This window comes from Podarcis tiliguerta (assembly GCF_965153285.1).
Source record: "Podarcis tiliguerta genome assembly, chromosome: 16".
In the NCBI taxonomy this organism is placed as follows: Eukaryota; Metazoa; Chordata; class Lepidosauria; order Squamata; family Lacertidae; genus Podarcis; species Podarcis tiliguerta.
Genome location: NC_139549.1, coordinates 35486911 through 35510689, shown reverse-complemented (window position 1 = coordinate 35510689; position 23779 = coordinate 35486911). Strand labels below are relative to the sequence as shown.

General features: G+C 45.1%; 1 protein-coding gene and 1 long non-coding RNA gene across 3 annotated transcripts in view; one reads left to right on the top strand and one right to left on the bottom strand.

Moving 5' to 3' along the window:
* LOC310666934 overlaps positions 1 to 23779 on the bottom strand; it is a 396489-nt gene that overhangs the window by 182996 nt on the left and 189714 nt on the right. The gene's annotated exons all lie outside the window — the stretch shown is intronic.
* The window catches only part of ADGRD1 (adhesion G protein-coupled receptor D1), a 293282-nt gene that overhangs the window by 164721 nt on the left and 104782 nt on the right, over positions 1 to 23779 (top strand). For both annotated transcript variants that reach the window (XM_083418242.1, XM_083418243.1), the window contains one exon: positions 18905 to 19008. In XM_083418242.1, coding sequence (XP_083274368.1) covers positions 18905 to 19008 — 104 coding nt within the window. The remainder of the gene's footprint in view (positions 1 to 18904; positions 19009 to 23779) is intronic.

Here is a 23779-nt window from a genome sequence, read left to right as displayed (position 1 = left end):
CCCCTGTGCTCACTGACTTAGGGGGCGGATTCCACTGAGCAGAGGAAGATTTACTGCTCAGTAAACACAGCCAGGATTGAACTGTCAATCTGACGGATTGCAATTATTCCAAGTATTCCGAGTATTCTTTTGCTGATGATGCCACACTGCTCCATCTGAAATTATGATGTGTACATCCATGAACATCACAAAAGTTATCACAGCCAGTCAGATTTAGTGGCAAAGGAGGTTACAGGCAAAAAAAGGGGGAATACTGTGGCCATGAGAAGCAGCAACAGGCAGGGGTCAAATAGTATCAAAAACAACAAAAATATCCAGTAAACTGAGTACTTTCTTAGGGTAAATCTTTAGTAAACGAAATACTTTCTTTAGAATGGAGCATGAAAGACAGGGTGTGTGGGTCGAATTTTGGTGTTGCACAGGGCACCGCTGAAAGCTGAGTTCCTAAGATCAGCCACTGACTTCAGTCTGGCTTTGAACTACGTAGGTCTGGGCTAAACATTTCTGTGAACTGCCTGGAGATCTTGTGATGAAGGGCAGTATATAAATTTAATAAATAAATAAAATAAGAAAATAAATTCTATCCTAGTGGAATCCCAGGGGTTTTGAGGAAGTTTGGGCAGGGGTAAAACCATCCTGAAAGTCAGGGCTTAGCTGCACTTACATTTCCTCTGTGATTTCAAGGCATGGATTATGCTTTAAAGCTCCGACTCAGAGCAAATGGCAATCCGTAGAAAGCCCGAATAGCTGTTTGCTCCGATTCAGCTTTAAAGAACAGGTTCTCACGGGGAAAGCTCCAGGGAGAGAACAGGTGTCAGGAACACACCAGCTCCAAGTGTAATCTCGCAGCCGGCTGCAGAATGCAATCGGGAACAGGGAGGCTGGGCTTTCACGCTGGCACAGGAGAGCCCACAGTTGTCAGCATCGACTCTCCCTGACCTTGGATGGCCAGCTGATAAGAGAGGAATGGAGAGCAGGCTGGAACACAGCCAAAGCTCCCTGGAAGCCCAGACAGGCGTAGAAAGCCACAGAGACAGCTTTCTGGAACAGGAAGGGGCTGCAGCTGACCGAATAAATCTGAGGTATAGGTGTATAGGAAGGCTGCTAGACAGGAAGCAAAATAAGAAACATAAAGGTTGAAGGTTGAATCTCTTCAGTCAACACAGGAAGAACTCCTCAGAAGAGTCAACTGAGTGATGGGGGCCGGAGGCTTGCTAGAGCCGCCGGGAGATAATTGCTTGTTTTTTGCAATAAATCCTCCTTTTTAATTACGCACGCTTACTGTGTTATCAAGCTGGGAACCTGGGCTCCTAACAACAGGGCAAAAGGTAAGTATGGTTAAGCTTTCAGTGAAGAGGAGACAGACATGGAAGGAGCAGAGAAATTATTTAGCTTAAAATTATAAAGTGATCCAAGAATCCTGCTCCTCCTCCTTCCCCAAAAAAGAAAAGAAAAAGGAAAAAAGCTAGGAAGTACTGCTGCTACCACACACTTCCAAATCTTTCAAGGCTATTCCCCAGCCAAGAAATATGCACAAATTGCATCAAAGTAGAATTTAAAATGCAGTATATCAGGAGAAATTTCTTTGTGAAATGGTGTACGTTAGGCAAAATTAAAAACAAACATGTACGGTCGTACCTTGGAAGTCGAACGGATTCCATTTTGGAAGTCCGTTCGACTTCCAAAAACATTCAAAAACCAAAGTCGCGGAAGCCCAGTCGGATGTTCGGCTTCCAAAAATAGTTTGCAAACCAGAACAGTCACTGTTTGCGTTTGTGACGTTCAGGAGTTAAAATGTTCGGGAACTAAGCTGTTCGACTTCCAAGGTACGACTGTATAGTGGGAGAAATCTGCTGTGAAATGTTGGTGCATGTTCATTCTCAAAACAGTATTTGCAAACTGATGTTGAAATGTGAAGAACAGAACCTTTGAGAGGAAAAATGAGAAACCAAGAGAAGCTGAAATGAACAGATTTGCCCATCGCCGCCTGTAATGGTTCTAGGGGTTGCTCGTGCGTAAATCGGCGCCACACCTGGGTGGGTTGCCTGAGTGAACCCTTTCTGTCTGGACAGCCACTCGCCCGTGGCTGTCTCAATCGCTGGCAGAATCCATCAGTGGGCGTTTCTTGAACTTCTTCCAGCATAAAAGTTCTTTGGCGCCTAGTCGCTGCCTACTCTCCCTGCGCGGAAGCCTTCTGCGCAGGGAGGGTGTGGGCATTGGAGGACCCGTGCTCTCCCCGCTGGTCCCCGGTGAGGAGTCTTGGAGCCACCTCGCCAATTCCCCCATCTGTCCCCCTCCTCCACTGGTGCTACGCTGATTTCCTTCCCCAGAAGATGTGCTGCTTCTCTCCCTCCCGGGACGCTCTCTGGAATCCCTCTGGAGCCCTCCCTCTCCTTCTGGCTCCGATAGCAGTTCCCTGACACCGCCATTACACCTACCTCTTGACTTTGTCTTAACATGCACAAATCTCTGTTTTCAAGTGCATGGGGGATGCAGAGACATGGACAGGAAAGGAAAGGAGGAGTGTGGGCAGATGCGGTCGCACATGCCTGAAAGCTTGGTTACAGCTGGGGAATGAAGATTAGGAGGATAAGCAAGGACCCCATGCAGGGAAAAGCTGGGTTTTGAGGAAGGTTTCTGTAGGAAGGAAGATTAAAGTGGGACTGTGCACAGAAACGCCAAATTGCCTGACATAAATGCTATAAGTCCTACAGTGTAGGTCTAGTTCCACCTTTGCTGGCTTGCCCCCTGCTGCCTTGAGAAAGCCTTTCTTACTCCTTTCCTTGCAGCTCAGCGGGAGATTCTTTTCAAGCCAAAAGGTTTACAAGTCTCTCCAACTCTTCCTTTTGTTCAGACTCAAGGTGCACTCCCAGCTTGGCTCTCCAGTGAAGCAGGATAGTCTGAGCTGGACGTACCCAAAACTGACAAGGCCGCTGGTGGGAAGAGAGAAAAGGCCACTCAACCTGTCACCTCTTTAGCCTGGCTTTTAACACCTCAGCTGTATGTTTTCAGGACCTACCTTATTTGTTATGGTTGAAATATCACTTGGGAAGACAGGCGAACTAATATCAGTGTACTGGAAGAAGCAAAGATCACCAGTGTTGAAGCAATGATTCTTCAACATCAACTTCGCTGGACTGGATGCCTGATGATCGTATTCCAAAGCAACTACTCTATTCCGAACTTAAAAATGGAAAGCGCAATGCCAGTGGTCAACAAAAGAGGTTTAAAGACTGTCTCAAGGCAAATCTAAAAAAATGTAGTATAAACAATGACAACTGGAAAACACTGGCCCGCGAGCGCTCCAGTTGGAGAGCAGCCTTTACCCAAAGGTGTCATGGGCTTTGAAGACACTCAAACTCAGGATGCAAGGGAGAAACGTGCTAAGAGGAAGGCACGCTTGGCAAATCCACACTGTGATCAACTCCTGCGTGGAAACCAATGTCCCCACTGTGGAAGGACATGTGGATCCAGAATTGGCCTCCACAGTCACTTGCGGACTCATTGTTAAAACTGTGTTTATGGAAGACAATCTTACTCGGCTACGAGTGATCACCAAAGAAGAAGAATGGTCAAAATTGTTATTAATACTGTTTTTTAATGCTGTAACCCACCCTTGGGCCTTAGGGTGAAGGGCAGGTAATAAATAAACAAAAACAACTACCGTATTTTTCGCTTTATAAGACACACCAGACCACAAGACGCACCTAGTTTTTGGAGGAGGAAAACAAGGAAAAAATATTCTCAATCTCAGAAGCCAGAACAGCAAGAGGGATCACTGTGCAGTGAAAGCAGTGATCCCTCTTGCTGTTCTGGCTTCTGTGATAGCAGCGCAGCCTGCATTCGCTCCATAAGATGCATACACATTTTCCCTTACTTTTTAGGAGGGAAAAAGTGAGTCTTATAGAGCAAAAAATACGGTAAATAACAACAGCAAGAACAACATCAATCTGATAAGTTAAGACCTCTCCTCCAGACATCCTTTTAGCTGTGATTCCTGCATTGCAGGGGTTTGGCTAAATGACCTTTGGGTTCCCTTCCAACTCTGAGAGCCTATGATGCCATGATTCTGACAAAACTCTCAGCTTCCTTCTAAATATTGCCTCTACTGTAAATAGGATCCCTGAGTTCCCTCCATGTCAAGGTCTCTCGTCTTACTTCATGTGCCTTTACCTCTCTCTCCACTCTGTACAGCAATGGACTTGCAACCTGTTTGCTGGGAAGCCATTTCCCATTCAAATGACAGATTATTCAACTGCCCTGTACAATACTTTTTGGAGCAGACTTTTGGATAAACAGTTGAACTCATGAGTATTAATAACATCAAGGAACATTAAACAAAGCAGAGACAAATCCTCTTATTATGCAGCCGAAAGAGATGCACAGGCCACAGTGCATTGCAAAGAAGTGTTTTAAAAGGAGGTGAATGTATATGCATATATTTGCACTGGTTGGTTGCCAGAGTTTCTGCTTTGGTCACTTGCGCTTCTGAGAAATCACTTAGGCTAATTACTGCAAAAACAAGGTTACATTCCCCAAGAGAATAACTTCCCAGTGTTTCCCTCTCCTCTTTGCCCTTCTCGGAAGAAAACAATCCCCCTTTTCCTGTTCACTAGCAGTGATTTTGGGCATTTCCAGACTACTGCTATTTTGGGGTGGAATTCAATCACAAACTGGCAAATTCAGGTAGTGTGTTTAATATTGATTTGGAGGTCTTGCACAGCAAACTCGCTTCCCTTCCCAAACATACTTTTTTTTGTAACAAGGAAGGCTCCGTAAGCAGGTCACTGGGAAGCAACTTTCATTTCCAACCTTGCAAATAGTAATAACAATAATAATTTTCATGTGGAGCTTTTTTTTAAAGGGGTGGGGGCAGGCTAATGGTAGATTAGTGTTTTAATTTATATACAGCTCAATGGCAAAGTAGGCTTTTAGAGTAGCGGGTGGCACTGTGGGTTAAACCACAGAGCCTAGGGCTTGCCGATCAGAAGGTCAGCGGTTTGAATCCCCGCGACAGGGTGAGCTCCCGTTGCTCGGTCCCAGCTCCTGGCAGTTCGAAAGCTGGCAGTTCGAAAGCACATCAAAGTGCAAATAGATAAATAGGTACCGCTCTGGCGGGAAGGTAAATGGCATTTCCATGTGCTGCTTTGGTTCGCCAGAAGAGGCTTAGTCATGCTGGCCACATGAGCTGTATGCTAGCTCCCTCGGTCAGTAAAGTGAGATGAGCGCCGCAACCCCAGAGTCGTCCACATCTGGAACTAATGGCCCAGGGTCCCTTTACCTTTATAGTAGAAATGGGTTGGAACGAAGTTGAAGTAATATCATGTGCAAGTGATACGCCCATCCATAGCTCCCTGCCAGTTAGAGTTAACAATACCATGCAAAATGGTCTGGTATAATATAGCTTCCCACTTCCCACTTTAGCCTCTACTGGAGGTTGACATTCTGTCAACTCACCATGTCTGTTTTGATTGGGCTATTCTGTTGCACCCCCTCCCAATTCAGATATATGAAAATATTGCCTGCTCTTAAATTGTTTTGGATAGCATGCCTCTTTCCAGTCAAGAGGCATGCCCAGGTATCGGCTCTGATGAGGACAGGTGGGAGCCTCCCCTCCCCCTGCTCCTGACCAGGATCCTGAAGCTGCCCAGGAGCAGTGGATCAGTATAGATTTGGAACAATGGTTTGCAGAGGGGCATAGTTCTGAAGACAGAAGTTGGGAAGAACTGGGGAGTGAACAGCAAAGTGAAGAAGAACTGGAAGAGAGAGAGCTAGCAGAGGGTCTCTCACTGGAAAGTGTCCAGCCTATCAGTCCAAGGTCACGTAGAGCAGATAAGGTGGCTATACAAAAAGCACGGTGGTTGCAAGATCAGGTTGCAAGGCGAGAAAGTGATGAGCGTGACTGTGGGGGAAGTGGGTGTAGACATTAATTGGGAGCACCATCGCTTTGAGAATGGACTCTTTGTTCTTTGGATGTGATCATTAAAATCTCTTTAAACGGTAAGGGACTATTTTGCTTTGTCCTGCTTATCCACAGGCAAAGGGAGGGAGGAAGCCACATCTCCAGAACCTGACACCAGGACAGTAACTTATAAAAAAACAGAAGGGGTACACTTGCACAAGAGGGGGTCATTCTTACCCTTATGCATTCTAAAAGTAAAGTGTTTAGGATATACAATTGTGGGACTATGTATCAGAGACATCTCAAATCTTCAGATAGGTGTTGTTGCAAAAAGTGTGCAGCCTTCTTGAATGCTCAAGCACAGGTTCGAGCTGAGCGCATCTCCTCCTCTTGGCCCTCTGCATGCAGGTGTGCAGGGCTCTGTCAACCTTGATCCTGCAAGATGCTGCCCTCTTTGCTTTACCCAAGACTCTAGAAACTTACTTTGGGGGGGGGGGCAGAGAAGGAGGTGACATTGGTGTTGAGGTGTGTGTGCTCCCCAGGCTCCAGTTGTGGGGGTGGGGGTGGCAGAAGGAAAGAGAAAAGGGGTAGTAGAAATAGAAGGAAGGAAGGAAGGAAGGAAGGAAGGAAGGAGGAAAGAAAGAAAAGTGATAAAGAGAGTGTGTCAGAAAGAGAAAAGGTGGGTGGTGAATGAGAGAGGGGTGCGGCGAGAAAGAGAGAAAAGGGGGAGAAGAGAAAGGAGAGACAGAGAGAAGGGGGTGGCAGAAAGAGAAAGGTCTCAGCTACATTAGTTAAAATACAGCATTATAAATGCATTATAACACTGTGACACCAGATGGCAATGTAGAGCTGAAATTGCAACAATGATATTTTCAATTGTGAGTTTTACAACTTTTTTCTGCAGAGTTTATTCAGAGCTTTTTTTTATAGCTGTGTAGATCTAGCTAGAGAGAAGAAGAGTTTGGATTTGATATCCCGCTTTATCACTACCTGAAGGAGTCTCAAAGTGGCTAACATTCTCCTTTCCCTTCCTCCCCCACAACAAACACTCTGTGAGGTGAGTGGGGCTGAGAGACTTCAGAGAAGTGTGACTAGCCCAAGGTCACCTAGCAGCTGCATGTGGAGGAGCAGGGAAGCGAACCCAGTTCACCAGATTACGAATCTACCTCTCTTAACCACAATACCTCACTGACTCTCGTGTGATGTAAGAAAGAAATGGGTAGAAGAAAGAGAGGGGAGAGAGAGAGAGAGAGAAGGGGGGGGGCAGCCATTTTTTACTGTCCCTGCTCACCACCAGCTTGCAGTTTCCTGATCCATGAGTGAATACAGTGCTTGACAGGCACAAATGCCTGATGCAGCCATATTCTGGGCCACTCTGGAAAACAGAATCCTAGACTTAGACAGGCCTTTTGCTCGATGCAGCATAACAGTCTCATGTTTACCAAGGGACATGTTTCTGTTTTCCTCCCTGAAATTCAATTATGCCTGCACTTTCCATAGTTGAGGGAAAGCCCTTTACTGGAGAAATTAAGGCTGCCATCTCAGTTTGTGAAGATTCATGGCTGGCGCCTTCTAACAGCTTTTTAAACCCAGCTTGCCCCTTGATGACATCTTTTTCGCACCAGGTGCTTAAAGATAAGGAGAAGAGCCTGCTAATTAATTACGCGACACAAACTTTTGGAGAATTTAAGTACCCTTTTCTTTTTTTTTTTAAAAAAAGTTGTGGCAAAACTTTTAATGTGAGTAGGGTCTTGCTGGGCATCTGTAGAAGGAGGCTTCCTTTGAAACCTGAAATTTGTTTAGCACAGATCATGGCAGTGAATTAATAATCTGGAGTCAAAAACTGAGGAGTGCCCTGAGGAAATGTATTTGGCTGAGATACAGTGAGCGGCGGGGGGGGGGGGGGATACTCCTTTATGTTTCTCTTTTAGATAAACTTCAATTACACCAACTGTGGCTTCCATGGGAGAGTCCGGCTTTTGACTGAACGGCTTGTGGAGTCCCTCCTTGCCTTATCAGAGCACATCGTGACTGCCGGTTCCATCGCCTCCTGTGAACATTCTTCATGAAATTAATTACATCCGTGTCCAGGGTGTCTGTTTCCAAAGCAAACTGAGTAGTAATCAGCGAGTGGCAATCATCTGAAAAATTGTAACAAGGTGGTGGGCAGCCAAGGACTTCTTTGTCGATATTCAGAAAAAGAAAATGCAGCCAAACCCCTCAGATTAGTTAGGGATCTGCAGAGAGGCTGGGATCCTATGTCTCAATGGTTGCAGTGTTTATTTTGCTTATTTGAACGGCTTTCTTGGGATACCTCGGTGAAAGAGGAATGTGACGTTCCTGGTTCTTTGCTTGATGGAGAATAGAGAGGGTGTGACTATCACAACCGGAGAGAATGTAATGTAAAGGTGTTGTCTAAAATGTATAAGATGTTATTGGAATGGGAGACAAACTTCTGTAACTTGGTTAAGTGATTTCCTCATGTCTCCCTAGTTGAATTTCAATGTACAGTGGTACCTCGGGTTAAGTACTTAATTCGTTCTGGAGGTCCGTTCTGAACATGAAACTGTTCTTAACCTGGAGCACCACTTTAGCTAATGGGGCCTCCTGCTGCCGCCGCACCGCCAGAGCACAGTTTCTGTTCTCATCCTGAAGCAAAGTTCTTAACCTGAAGCACTATTTTTGGGTTAGCGGAGTCTGTGACCTGAAGCATATGTAACCCGAGGTACCACTGTAAATCATTTTAACGATTTTCCAACACCAATATTCTTAAAAAATTAACTTATTCATTAACATCTTTCTTTCTTTTCAATTCAGCATTACATCCTCTTAATTCATCACTTAACATATTAAAATCCTAGGCCTATCTGGTATTTACAAGCCTTTTCAATTAAATTAACTTAACATATTTAGCTAAATAATCTTTAAATTTCATCCATTCTTCCTGGTAGTCCTCCTCCTCCTGGTCACGGATTCTCCCAGTCAGGTCGGCTAGTTCCCATAATTCGTAAAACCTTTTATTGGCATCACATACAACATCCAAAACATATTATCGGTCATATTATAGATATGGAAGCACGGGACGATTGTGGAATATGGATATAAAATTTACAGCACGTTATGGTCAGATAAAATTATATGAAAATGATATATTGATGGTACCTAACATAGAGTAAATTGGCCAAAATGTATAAATCCAAATCAAATAAGCGATGGAAATGCAAAGAGAAAGAAAGTTCTTTTTATTGTATGTGGTGGTCTTGTAGCAAGGTTAAAGCTTACTGGGAAATGATATATAATGAATTGAAAAAGATGTTTAAAATAACATTTGTAAAAAACAACAACCCAGAAGCTTTTATAAATGCTTTACTGGAAAAATCAGAAATCAGGATAACAAACTTTTTATCAAAGAATGGTTTATTGAATATTTACAAATAAACTGTAAACAGATAAGAACATTGGCGGGATTATTGTAATAACCTGAAGTTTTATAAGTGCATATATTTAAACTAAAGGAATAAATAAGTAAATTAAGTTAATTTGGATATGCAGGATATTAAAAATAAATTTAAGAAAGTGCCGAAAGAGGGGGAAGGAAGTCAAGTTTTGAAATGTTAAAATGGTTATAAAATTATTGAAATGTATAAAATTGAAAATCATAACATAAAATAATTTAAACAGAGAGAGAGGGTGTGAATGTGGAAACCTCTGGTTTCTTCAAAGTTGGAATATAGCCTATGGTACATCCATTTCTCTGCCCACTTTTGCCCCTGCCCTTGCCCACCTCCGACTCCGCACCCCATTGGCAGGCAGCCCCAAGATGCCCATAAAAGAAGGTGGTCCTCAAACCACCTTCTCATTTCTCCCCCTCAAGATCTTCAGCATCCTGACAGAGAAGTCTCTTTTTCTGCCAGTGTGTTCTGCTCTTGCTGGCCAGACAGGAGGAGAAGGGCCACTTCGAGAACTGAAAGAGACCGGTCCTTCCATCTGTAGCCACAACTCTTTGTTGTCCCCAGTGTCATAGAGGCCTGGCTGGCTTCACCTCAAAGTCAGGCATTTTGTATTGCTGGTCCCCAGCTGTGGAATCTGCCTCCAGCAGAATCTGTCACTCTTGAGTGCTTGACTTTCAGGCATTCATAAAGACCCTTTTATGCTGATGGCAGTGGCGTAGCGTGGGTTGTCAGCACCCGGGGCAAGGCAAGTAATTTGCGCCCCCTAACCCGTAGATTTGCGCCCCCTAACCCTAACCCCCAGATGTTGCGCCCGGTGCGGCCAGCCCCCCCTGCACCCCCCACGCTACGCCACTGGCTGACGGGAATCTTCACGTTGCTCAGACTTCCTTGATTGGCCCATCAAATGATTATGTTGCGTTCCCTTTATGGCTTTTTAAGTGACACCGGACTTGCATATATTGTTGTACGCCACCTTAATATTTCATTAGGACTTCAAGTGTATGTAAATATTTATTTTATAAATAAGTAACCCCCCCACAAATCATCGGAGTTGGGGGGGCGGGCAGGAGAGAAACACCGCAACAAATGTGATGAGAATTAAATCAGAATTAATCATAAAGGTTCTTTTTTTCCAGCTGGGCAGCCTGCTGCTCAGCTGTGCTCATCCAACACAAATATGGGCATGTCTTTTCCTTCCACACAAGCTATCCATAGTTTTTGTTTGTTTGTTGCTGCTGCTCTTTGTATTTCCATTAAAGATGCAGGATTCAGGCTTCCGATAATTTCATTTTAACCTCATATGTCTTAGGCCGAGGCTTGTAAGGAAAGGGCTTTTAAACAGTGATATGCTATTTTTACTATCTGTATGTTAATAGATTTGTTTATATATACCAGGCTTCCTCAACTCGGCCCTCCAGGTGTTTTGAGACTACAATTCCCATCATCCCTGACCACTGGTCCTGCTAGCTAGGGATCATGGGAGTTGTCGGCAAAAAACATCTGGAGGGCCAAGGTTGAGGAAGCATGATATATACCCTATTTTTCCATGTATAATACACCCCGGTGTATGAGACACTTAGTTTGGGGGACCCCAAATTAAGGAAATGGGGGGAGATGGCTGCCAGCCACTGCCAATCGCCCGCCCAATTGCCGCTGCTGCAGCAGCCAATTGCCAGCAGGCCTTGCCACAGCCACCAATCACCTGCCCGCATCACCGCTGACAATCGCCTGCTCGCGGCTGCCATCAATCACACGTCCCCCCTCTGCACTATCTGTTTATAAGACGACCCCCCATTTAAAACATTTTTTTAATCATCAAAAAATCTTGTCTTATATATGGAAAAATGTGGTATATATGGATCCTTAATGTAAAATTGGGCAAAGTGGTCCACCACCTTGTTTTCAGCATGGTGTGCAGCGACATAGATACAGAACCATAGAAACATAGATACAGAAGGCTGGCTCCCCAATGGGAACAGTTGTGCCAAGCTGGGCAAGGATATATCCAGAGGCATCCACATTGGCACATGCTGGAGCCATCATGCCAAATTTGACAATGTCCTGCCAATGGAGTGACAATATCTTCAGAAGCATCCAAATCAGTACAGTTTGACCCATTGCACTAAAAATTGGCTGAAGTCACACCAAAGTCTTGTTTTGGCCCATTACCTTGATTCAAAATGGCCACCAGTGCCCCCTCCCCAAAAAACCCACTGCCGTCATCTCAGAAATCCTCATATTCAGAATGAAATTGGTTCAGTTTGGACCCATAATGCCAAAGTCACAATGTGTACTGCTGTCTGGATTCAAAATGATGTATTGTGTTCAAACATTGACAGAGACTGTCATGACCACCGCAGGAACCTTCATGCAAAGTTTGGCAACGATAACTCAAAACGTAGCAAAACCTAGGCCAAAAAAAACGGGCAAAGTTATGCCAAAGTGACATTTTGGTTTGCCATCTTGATTCAGAATGGTGGCCAGTGACTCATTGTCAATAAAAACCGCTACCCTTCAGTTGAGTTTGGTGACACTATCTCAAGAGGCATCTGAATGCATAGAGAACAAACAAATGGGCAGACAAACCATTTAGCCAAATGTATCTAGCAGATACATACACCCTTTAATTGTTCTGTGTTTACGTTGGTTTAATGGATTTGTGGTTCATGCACTGTTTTGATCCTCAGAAAAGCAAGTTATAAATGGCTTAGACATATATATAGGGGGGGAAATCTTCCACTTCACAGCTTTGCCTTAAAAAGAAAAAGAAGAGGAAGCTGAATTGGATTTGTATTTCTATTAATTATGGCCAGAGCTGTGAAAATAGAAAGAGTCCATTTAAAAATGCATGCAGCTGTAGATAGAATTTCTAAGGTTCATAGCTTGCCATCCTGGGTCTGCAAAACCTCCAGATAACTTTTTCATTGCTCGTCTACTACAATTCAGTGTTTCTGACACTGGCAAATCCCTGGGAAACTGACACTGTCTCCCCTACCCCACAATTTTGTGCTTGTTTCTCTATGGTTTATTGACAGGTAAAAACTCAGCAAACAGCTAACCCAGAGCCTTCCTGCCTTTCTCCTCCAGGGAAGACTGTTTCCTCAGCCAAGTGCACAGGGTTTCGTTATATATCATAGACTTATAGAGAGACTATTCAGGAAGAAAGTTTGGTTTTTGACACCTCTCATAGTTGGGCTGCTTCAACCAAGAAAACTTGGAAGGAGGTTACAGGCTACAGTTGCAGGGAGAATTTTGATTCCATTCAAGGAAAACCTACCTGATTCTCTCTTTCCAAAATACAGCCCCCCGTGGAAATTTAGTCACTGCTATTCTCCAACCAGGGGATGCGAATGGCGCTGTGAGTTAAACCACAGAGCCTAGGGCTTGCCGATCAGAAGGTCAGTGGTTCGAATCCCCACGATGGGGTGAGCTCCTGTTGCTCGGTCCCTGCTCCTGCCGACCTAGCAGTTCGAAAGCACGTCAAGTGCAAGTAGATAAATAGGTACCACTCTGGCGGGAAGGTAAACGGCATTTCTGCGCACTGCTCTGGTTCACCAGAAGCGGCTTAGTCATGCTGGTCACTTGACCCAGAAGCTGTACACCGGCTCCCTCGGCCAATAAAGCGAGATGAGCGCCACAACCCCAGAGTCGGTCACGACTGGACCTAATGGTCAGGGGTCCCTTTACCTTTACCTATTCTCCAAGCAAGTAATGCACGCAAAAATGAATATACTGGGGTAAAGGATCCATAAAAATGCATAGAGTAGTGACAATTAACATAAAAACGCATTACTTTAGGGAAATTGCATTGGCAAAAATGTGTATATTAGGCAAGATTGCATACAAATATTTGTATATCACAGGAAATTAGCACTAAAATGCTGCTGAATTCTCATGAGCCTTTTTTGTAATGCAAACTTATGTGGAACACAGAATATAAGACTGGAAAAATGAGAAACCATATTTTTACTAGTCTTTAAATACAGATAAACTGTTTTACTAAAACAGGAACAACAAAAAATCCTAAAGCAAAATTGACGGATTTACCCTTGGCTGCCTGGGGTTACTTTTTCTCCCAAAGAATTTGAAAGAGGCCTTAGGACTCCTCCAAATGACTTTCTTAATGAGCATTCAGCTTACATGGAGGTTAGAAAATGTGCAGTCTTAGCTGAGCATTTGTTCTGATTTGTTTCCAGGGGGGTTATATTGCAATGAGTGCTGTTTGGGGCTGCCATTGAAGATGACTCAGAAACTTCACCTGGTCCAAAATGCAGTGACTAGATAATCAGCTGAGGGTCAGTTTGAAACGCACATAACCCCTATTTTAAAACAGCTGCATTTGTTGTCTGTTCATATCCAGGCTGAATTCAAAGTGCTCCTCCTTAGTGTTTAAAGCTCTAAATGATTTAGGCTCCTGGCATAGCTGTGATAGCTGCATTGCAGGCATTTGGGCTAAAAGACTCTTGAGGGACCCTTTTCAACTCTACAATTCTATTATTCTGTATCTTAAAGACTGCCTCCTCCACCACAGGCCCTCGGATCAGAAGAAGGAGGTTCACCCTAGTTCCCACGTTGCTCAGTGCTATCTGGGATTTTAAAACAAACAAACAAACAAACAAACAGCGTGGGTTTTTTTAAATGAAGGGCACAAGTTGCGATTTTGGACAATCACGCTAAAAATCAGGTGAAGTCACTCCAAAATCCTGTTTCAGTCCCTCATCTTGGTTCAAAATGGCACCCAGCGTCCAAACCTTGACAAAGACAGCCACACTCACCATGCGAACTCTCGTGCTCAGTTGGGTGACAATATCTTGAGAGGCAACTGAAGCTATAGAAGACAAGCGGATGGACAGACAAACAATTTCCCAAAATATAGTACAGTGGTACCTTGGAAGTTGAATGGAATCTGTTCCGGAAGTCCGTTCGACTTCCAAAACATTTGGAAACTGAAATATACTCAGAGTCGAAAGTGGATTTCATGCTCTTTATTCAGCTCATAGTGGTGAGGAGGGAATGAAAGTCCCCTCAAAGTATCTGCTTTATATACATTATTTACACAATGGGCTGCACGTGATTGGCTAATTCCAGAATTCTCCTGTAGGCCAATCAGGTTGTGGATTCACTTCTATCTGGAGCTGGATTGGGTGGCTCCTGCTGACCAATCATACTGCTGCATTGTTCTAGGACCAATCAGACTGCTGCATTCTGAATCCTATTGTTCTAGGACCAATCAGACTGCTGCAGTTTGGATCCTATTCAACTCAGTACATAACAGAAACCAAGGTGCGTCTTCCAATTGGAAGCCGTGGAAGTCGCGTTGGACATTCAGGTTCCAAAGAACATTAGCAAACCAGAACGCCCACTTCTGGGTTTGCGGTGTTCAGGAGCCAAAACGTTTGACTCGCAAGGCATTTGGGATCCAAGGTACGATGGTAGATTCATTTTGATCCCCCCCCCCCGGGTAGGAATATGTCAATAGGCATTCAACCTGATTTGCTTGTGTGATGTTTGTATATTTTCCCATTCATTATCCAGTCATCCTCAACTTTCCAGGGCACAAATAATCATGTTTCTTTTAAAAAGTGGATTTGTTATTCCAGGCTGATAGAGAGATTTGGTCCATTTTACTCGCCCCAAACTAAATTCCTGGTGTGCTCTTGAATCCCTTCCGCAAACTACTGACAGTCTGAGGGTGACCTTAGTGTTCATGCGCCAGAATGGACAAGCACGACTGCATTCGACACAGCATCCATTCACCTTCCCCCAGCTCAGAAGGAATACTCTGTACTGTTGTGGTTGCCACATCTCAAAAACAATATAGCAAAGCAGAAAAAGGTGGCCCAAAAGACCAGAGAATGCAGAGCAACTCCCCATATGAGGAAAAGCTTTCGATTTTGGAGTACAGTTTAGTTTACAAAGGAAATGGGGACCCAATAAAGATTTATGAAATTATGTCTGGTACAGAGAAAGTCAAGAGAGAGCAGCTTTTCTCCCACAAAGCACGGGTAATCCCGTGACAGTGACTGGCAAGAGATTCAGAACAAACAAGAGGGACTATTTGTTCATACAGTGCGCAGTTTAATCTGTGGAATTCTCTGCTGCAGGATGTGGTGATGGCCGGCAGCGTAGTTGGTTTTAAAAGGAGATTAGGGAAATCCATGAGGCATTAGGCTGTCAGTGACTCCGAGTCGAGACAGGACTTGCCTCCTTCCAGATTCAGAGGCAGTTGCTGATTTCAGGGCTGTTCCCTTCAAGCCTGACTTGCGGGCTGGCTAGAGGCATTTGGTTCGCCGCTATGGGAAGCAGGATGCTTGTGGAATAACTGGACCTCCCATTTGATCCAGTACAACTGTCCCGATGTTTAAAGATTTTAACATCTGATACACGAACAAACCACAGCTCGTCCATTTTAGTCTAGATAATACTGATGGCATTCGTCCGTCTCGGGAGAAAATGGAGGAGTGCGTCTTTGTGGGTGAAGTTAAACTGTTGGGAGATTACAGCGGCTGCTGTGGCTGTAGAGACCCCAGCTGTTTTGTTGCAGCTGGGGCAGAGGAAGGCATCCGGTTGTGTTGCTGCAGATGTACCATGGCATTTCTTCTCTCTGCACTCCTCCTGGCAGTCATTGCTACGGACGCACAACCTATCTGTCTCCAGGCACTGCAGTCGTCTTCAAGGGATTCCCACATAGCAGGGTTGGCCTTCTTCAGACTGAACATCACAGTGACCAGTGCCAACAGACATCGGCACACTTAGGGATCCACAGAGTCTTCGCAGCTTGCGTAACAGACCTCAGCATTTTGGCTAATCTACTTTATTTACATATAAACACACACAGAGCACTGCAGCATGGCTCCCTCTCTCTCTAGCATCAGACAGCAAAGAGAAAGAACAAAGGACAATAGTCCCACTTCACGGAACACAGTAACACAAACATCCTGCCTCTGTTACTTCCCACTCTGTGGAGTCAAAACATACACCATCATGTGATAGACAACAATCCCATGACTGCAATCATGGAGCAGGAATTCTAACATGGGGAACCTCAAGTCCAGAGTCTGAATGCAGCCCTCTGGGTATTTCTATCTGGAGCTCAGTTTTCTCCTGAGGCCAAAGCCCTCACTGGCCCTTGCTCCACACCTTTAGTGTTTTTGCCTGGCTGTCATATGTCCTTGAACTCTGATACAGTAGCCCTTTGGTTGTTTGGGTGGAGGATAGAGGGAGAGAAAGAGTGAAGTGAACTTGCATTGTACCTGGCCTACTGCATGAAATGACATTTGCATTAATTGCTCCACCCACTTTTGTGTCTGGCTCCGCCCATCAGTGGTACACATCCCCTGAATGGTTGCCCCTTAGGCTGAAAGAGGTTCCCTGCCACTGATATAGCAAGTGGGTACAGTGCTACCTCGGTTTTTGAACATAATCCATTCTGGAAGATTGTTCGAGTTCCAAAACGTTTGAAAACCGAGGTGCAAAGGGTGGCCTGCAAAATTGAGAAACACTCAGCAGAAGCCGTTCAACTTCTGAGGCTTGTTCAAAAATGGAAGCATTTACTTCTGGGTTTTCAGCATTCGTAAACCGAAATGTTCATCAGAGGAAACATTCGAAAACAGGTACCACTGTAATTGCTATACATAGCATCACATCAACCAGACCTAGAGTTATTGACTCAAACCTGTTTGAAACCTTACACGGCAGTGATCATCCAGAATTTAATTTCTCCCCTCCAAAGGCCTATTACCTATTAATGATTCTTGCAGTAATTTGTAATTATAAACACTGTCTCCAGTTATTATTATTGGAGCTAAGATTCCACCCTTGAGTTTCTTCTTGTGGCAACGTTCATTTTTCTATGTTGTTGTTGTGTTGGCCCGTAAATCAGTAAAGAATGAATGACCTCGCTTTTTCTTAGATAAACAAGTGGTTAACGATTCTTTTAATTATTAACACCGTTTTCCTATCAGTTCCTTATATCAGTTTTCCTTATATCATTTAAAAATAAAAATAAAAGGAAACTTTGCATGAAAAATTTAAAACACCTCTTTAAATAATTGAGAGCCGATAGCACAGACCCCCCCTCCTCTAATAACTCTCAACAGTCTGAATTATGAATATGGGAAAAAAATTCTTTTTCTCTCTCATGCTTTTTTTAAAAAGCCTCATAAATGTACAGAAGAATTCAGCTCTTCCCATTCAAAACGTTTTTTTAAAAAAGAAGGGAAAAAAATCTACTTTTGTTTGAGGTGCAACACTTGATGACCAAACTGTGTGTTTACGTTAGGTGTAATGGAAGCTGAGCGGTTAAGGGGTATAACAGCCAGACATTGCACACATTCATCTGTCCGTTTGTCCCCATGTCAGTTTCAGTTTATTGGTTAATTTTTCTAGTAGGGCTGTTTCCCATACTATTTGGTACCATAAGTCCATGCTTACTCCTGACAGGTCTCTCCAGTGTCTGGTTATGGTGTTTCTGGCTGCTGAAAGTAGGTGGGTTATGAGTGCTTTGTGGTGTAAATGGGCATTGTTGTCTTGGAAGATGTTTAGTAGGGCCTCCACCCCTTTTCTTCCTAATGTCTCAACAAATGAAACTGATTTGTAAAAATGTTACATGGAAAAAATACGAGAGACATTACTTCTGTAAAACAAGAAAATCTTTAATAATTTTTATTTTTTAAAAAATCATCTGTCCGTGAATAGGACATGGGGCATCGTCTCCTGTTGCCTGTTCCTTGTATCAGGTATCCAGTGCTTTATTGCTTCTGCATATGAAGTTTCCAATCGGCTAACATGGAGAGACTATTGTCCATGAATCTATCCTGGCCTTAAAAAAAAACCCCACCCCTCTATCTAAAAGCAAACTCAAGGGATCAGCTCAGTTGATTTGAGGTGTGGTGCCAGGGTTGCAGGTTTGTTTCCTGTAAGGGACAACGGCATGGAAATGGTAAACGTAAAGGACCGCTGGATGGTTAAGTCCAGTCAAAGGCAACTATGGGGTGTGGTGCTCATCTCGCTTTCAGGCCGAGGGAGCCGGTGTTTGTCTACAGATAGCTTTCCGGCTAAATGATCCTCAAGATCCCAACTAACTCTATGATTCTATGATTCTAAGTGAAATTTCTTGTGTGTTTTTTTTTGGGGGGGGGAGTTAGGGGAAAACTGTATTTGATTGCTTGTATTTGATTATATGTTATTCTTACATTCAATTAATAAAATATTCAAAAACAAACAAACCTAAATCCGGCCCTGGCCACAACCAAACATTTTGGCTCTAAGGTCTTGTGCATCTGGGCAAAACAGGTTGGGTGTGGGCGGAAATCAGTACTGCTTTCTGCAAATTCAAATGCTCTTGTTTATTGAGGGTGTTTGTTTATTTTTAAATCTCATTGTGTGAATACTTCTGCTTGTTTGATATGGCCCAGTTTTCTGAATGCCACCCTGTTAATGTCATTATGATGTTTTTTCCTTTTGGCTAAAGCTGTTGATAAACTGTTCATTGCTAGCCTGATCCAATTGATTAACAATAGGCGTTCTTTCTCTTTTCCCCGGCGCACAGCTCTCAGCGGGACACAAGGTGGCGCTGTCCTCCATCAGTTACATCGGCTGCTCCATCTCCATCTTCTGCCTGATGATCACATTGGTCACGTTTGCGGTTCTGTCGTGAGTAATTTTAACTTTTCTACCTGCTGAGCTGATATTGCCCTGGAAATATGGATCGTCAGATATATATATAGAGAGAGAAAGTGTGTGTATTCCATTTCAGACTTACTGGACTGGACGCTCTCAGGTGTTGAGAGTTTCATAAAAGGTTATTAATTTCTTAAACCTCTTTTAATTATATCCTGCATATATATTTGTAACACTTGGCTGGGTTTGGTCTAAATTACTTTAATTTCCTGAATCCGGGAAGCTATTTAGATGGCAAGTTATTTCCTTGCAATCTATTCTTCGCTTATTTAGCACTGTAGAGTTGGAAGGGACCCTGAGGATCATCTAGTCCAACCCCCTGCAATGCAGGAATATGCAGCTGGTCCATACAGGGATCGAACCTGCAACCTTGGCGTTATCAGCACCATGGTCTATCCAGCCCATTCCTCTTTTTCAAAGCGGGGGGGGGGGGGTTGAATGTGGCAGGAGGTATTAGAGAATTGTAGATTTGCAATTGATGCTTTTGAATTATGGTGCTGGAGGAGACTCTTGAGAGCCCCATGGACTGCAAGAAGATCAAACGTATCCATTCTTAAGGAAATCAGCCCTGATTGCTCACTGGAAGGACAGATCCTGAAGCTGAGGCTCCAATACTTTGGCCACCTCATGAGAAGAGAAGACTCCCTGGAAAAGACTCTGATGTTAGGAAAGATTGAGGGCACAAGGAGAAGGGGACGACAGAGGACGAGATTGTTGGACAGTGTTCTCAAAGCCAGTGGCATAGCGTGGGTTGTCAGCACCCGGGGCAAGGCAAGTAATTTGCACCCCCTAACCCGTGGATTTGCGCCCCTAACCCTAACCCCCAGATGTTGCGCCCGGTGCGGCCGGCCCCCCCCCCGCACCTCCCACGCTACGCCACTGCTCAAAGCTAGTAACATGAGTTTGACCAAACTGTGGGAGGCAGTGGAAGACAGGAGTGCCTGGCATGCTCTGGTCCATGGGGTCACGAAGAGTCGGACATGACTAATCGACTAAACAACAAAGACTTGCATAGCAGCCCCCGGAGTCATCTAGACCAGGGGTCAGCAAACTTTTTCAGCAGGGGCCTGGTCCACTGTCCCTCAGACCTTGTGGGGGGCCGGACTATATTTTTTTTTTGGGGGGGGGGGATGAACGAATTCCTATGCCCCACAAATAACCCAGAGATGCATTTTAAATAAAAGGACACATTCTACTCATGTAAAAACACGCTGATTCCAGGACCGTCTGCGTGCTGGACTTAGAAGGAGATTGGGCCGGATCCAGCCCCCGGGCCTTAGTTTGCCTACCCATGATCTAGACCAACCCTCTGCAATGCAGGATTCACAGCTAAATAATCTCTGACAGAAGGCTATCCTATCTTTATTTTAAAAACCTCCACTCATGCAGAGCCCGGCAGTCATTCCACTGTCAAATCGCTCTTACCACCAGAAAGTTCTTTCTCATGTATGGGAAGGAGGGAGAGTGGCTGAGATGTGACTGTGTGGCTCTGATGTGTTTTTGTGGACTACTGATGAGGGGAGAAATTCAGTTTAGTTTGCATTTAAAGGCGAACCTGCCCAATTTGGTCTTTGCAAAATATCTGAGAACTAACACGTAGCCATCCTTTGAAACTCACACTTCTCTGAATCTTGCGATACAAGTTCCCCAGTCAAGTAATGTATGTGAAAGAATACATGTACTACGGTAAAGTGAGCATGAAAATGCTACATTAGTGAAAACAACATTACAGTGGTACCTCAGGTTATGAACTTAATTCGTTCCGGAGGTCCGTTCTTAACCCGAAACCGTTCTTAACCTGAGGCGCACTTTCTCTAATGGGGCCTCCCACTGCCACCGCTTTGCCAGCACGTGATTTCCATTCTCTTCCTGGGGCAAAATTCGTAACCTGAGGTACTGCTTCCGGGTTAGCGGAGTTTGTAACCCGAAGCGTTTGTAACCTGAGGTGTTTGTAACCCGAGGTACCACGGTATATTGAGGGATATTGCTCTCCAAAAAATGTGCGCATTAAGCAAATGTTTGCTTGCAAAAATATGTATATTAGAAGATCCCATTAATACTAAAATCCTGGTGATTTTTAATACACACCCATAGTTGCACACCACCCCAATCTCCAAGTGGTGCAAGATTCTAGGAGTTCCAGGCACTTTCCCAGGGTTCATGTTTCCTTATAGAAATGAGGCACAGCAGAGACTTTGGTGCCTTTATGACATATGGTTTATTTACACATATATACAACCTGAGCCTATGATGGAGGGGTTCAAAACATGAGAACCCCCAAAGGGTCTTGTTTCTCCCATCGCCACAGCCTTGGATTCGAGCAGAGATCTGGCAAAGCTCTCTCCTTGCTTGCTGCTTTGCATCTAGGTCAAGGTGATTGAGCGCGTGGTTGCTGAACAACTCCAGGCACGCCTGGAGGATGCGGACCATTTGGATCCCTTCCAATCGGGATTCAGGCCTCACCATGGAACTGAAACTGCCTTGGTCATGCTGGTTGATGATCTCCGGCAAGTTAGGGACAAAGGTGAGAGTTGTTTCCTGGTTCTGCTGGATCTCTCAGCGGCCTTTGATACAATCGACCATAACATCCTTCTGGACCGTCTAGAGGGGCTGGGAGCTGGGGGCACTGTTATACAGTGGTTTCGCTCCTTCCTCCTGGGCCATGTTCAGAAAATGGTGGTGGGGGGATGAGTGTTCAGACCCCTGGGCCCTCACTTGTGGGGTGCCTCAGGGTTCCGTCCTCTCCCCCATGCTTTTTAACATCTATATGAAGCCGCTGGGAGAGATCATCAGGGGGTTTGGACTGGGTGTCCATCAATATGCAGATGATACCCAGCTCTACCTCTCTTTCAAATCAGAACCAGTGAAGGCCCTGTGTGAGTGCCTGGAGGCGGTTGGAGGATGGATGGCGGCTAATGGATTGAAGTTGAATCCTGACAAGAAAGAAGTACTGTTTTGGGGTGACAGGGGGCGGGCTGGTGTGGAGGACTCCCTGGTCCTGAATAGGGTAACTGTGCCCCTGAAGGACCAGGTGCGCAGCCTGGGAGTCATGTTGGACTCACAGCTGTCCATGGAGGCGCAGGCCAATTCTGTATCCAGGGCAGCTGTCTACCAACTCCACCTGGTACGCAGGCTGAGACCCTACCTGCCCGCGGACTGTCTCGCCAGAGAGGTGCATGCTCTAGTTATCTCCCACTTGGACTACTGCAATGCGCTCTATGTGGAGCTACCTTTGAAGGTGACTCAGAAACTACAACTAATCCAGAATGCGGCAGCTAGACTGGTGACTGGGGGGGGGGCGCCGAGACCACATAACACCGGTCTTGAAAGACCTACATTGGCTCCCAGTACAATTCAAAGTGCTGGTGTTGACCTTTAAAGCCCTAAACAGCCTCAGCCCAGTATACCTGAAGGAGCGTCTCCACCCCCATCGTTCTGCCCGGACGCTGAGGTCCAGCGCCGAGGGCATTCTGGCGGTTCCCTCATTGCGAGAAGCAAAGCTACAGGGAACCAGGCAGAGGGCCTTCTCGGTAGTGGCGCCCGCCCTGTGGAACGCCCTTCCATCAGATGTCAAAGCGATAAATAACTACCTGACATTTAGAAGACATCTTAAGGCAGCCCTGTTCAGGGAAGTTTTTAATCTGTGATATTTTACTGTATTTTTTGTTTCTATGGAAGCCGCCCAGAGTGGCTGGGGAAACCCAGCCAGATGGGCGGGGTACAAATAATAAATTATTATTATTATCCCTGTCCCAAACTCTCAATTCTGGCTTTATCTGTTGAGGGAGGAGGCCTCCACGCATTGGCCATCTTGCACCAAGCCCATCTTGCATTTGCCATTTGCCATCTTGCCCATTTGCCATCTTGCACCAAGCTCATCGCCCAGGTTTATCAGCTCGCCAGGAGGCTAATCTGGCTGTTCCAAGAATTAGAAGCCTTGATTAAATTCTAACACCCAGGGGACTAGAGGGGCCTGACACTAGCTTAACACTCCAAACTCATATGACCCATGTGGAAATGTAGAGAACTGAATTTAAGTTGAGGAAAACCATATGAAACGGAGACAAACCCCTAACTGGCAGATCCCCCCATTTGTGGGGTATCACAAATGAGACCAAAAGAGTCGTGACTTGTTGCAGAAGGCAGGAAGGATGCAGCAGTTGCCAGGACCCTGAGGTCAAAAGGTGGGGAGGGTGGGCGGACTGTGCCTTCAGCGTGGCCCCCTAGAGGTGGTGGTGAAAAGCACATTGGATTTTCTATTTACAAAAGTCTACAGCGGTGGCTCTCAAAAAACCTCTCCCCTCAAGCACCCCTTTAAAATTGCTATGTGTCTCAGCAGACTGTTTAATAAACTTATTCTTGTTCTACAAATCAAAGTGCAAACATAGCTCTCTGTCAGGGAACTGCCATCGGAGCAGGAGGAGGTGAGAGGGCTCTCGGACGATGGTGGAGAGGGTACCAGTAGGAGGAGGGATAGCCCATACGCTGGGGAAGGAAATCAGCGTAACACCAGTGGAGAAGGGGAGGAGATAGAGGAAGCGGAGAGGTGGCTCCAAGACTCTTCGCAGGAGACAAGCGGAGAGGGGACAAGTGCTCCGTTACCCACACCCACAGTGCGTAAAAAGCTTGCGCGCAGGCAACGGGGGAGGAGACTGGGCGTGAAGCAGCTTTTATGTTGGAAGAGGTTTAAGAAACGCCCATTGACGGATTCTGCCCGCGACTGAGGCAGCCACGAGATAGAGGC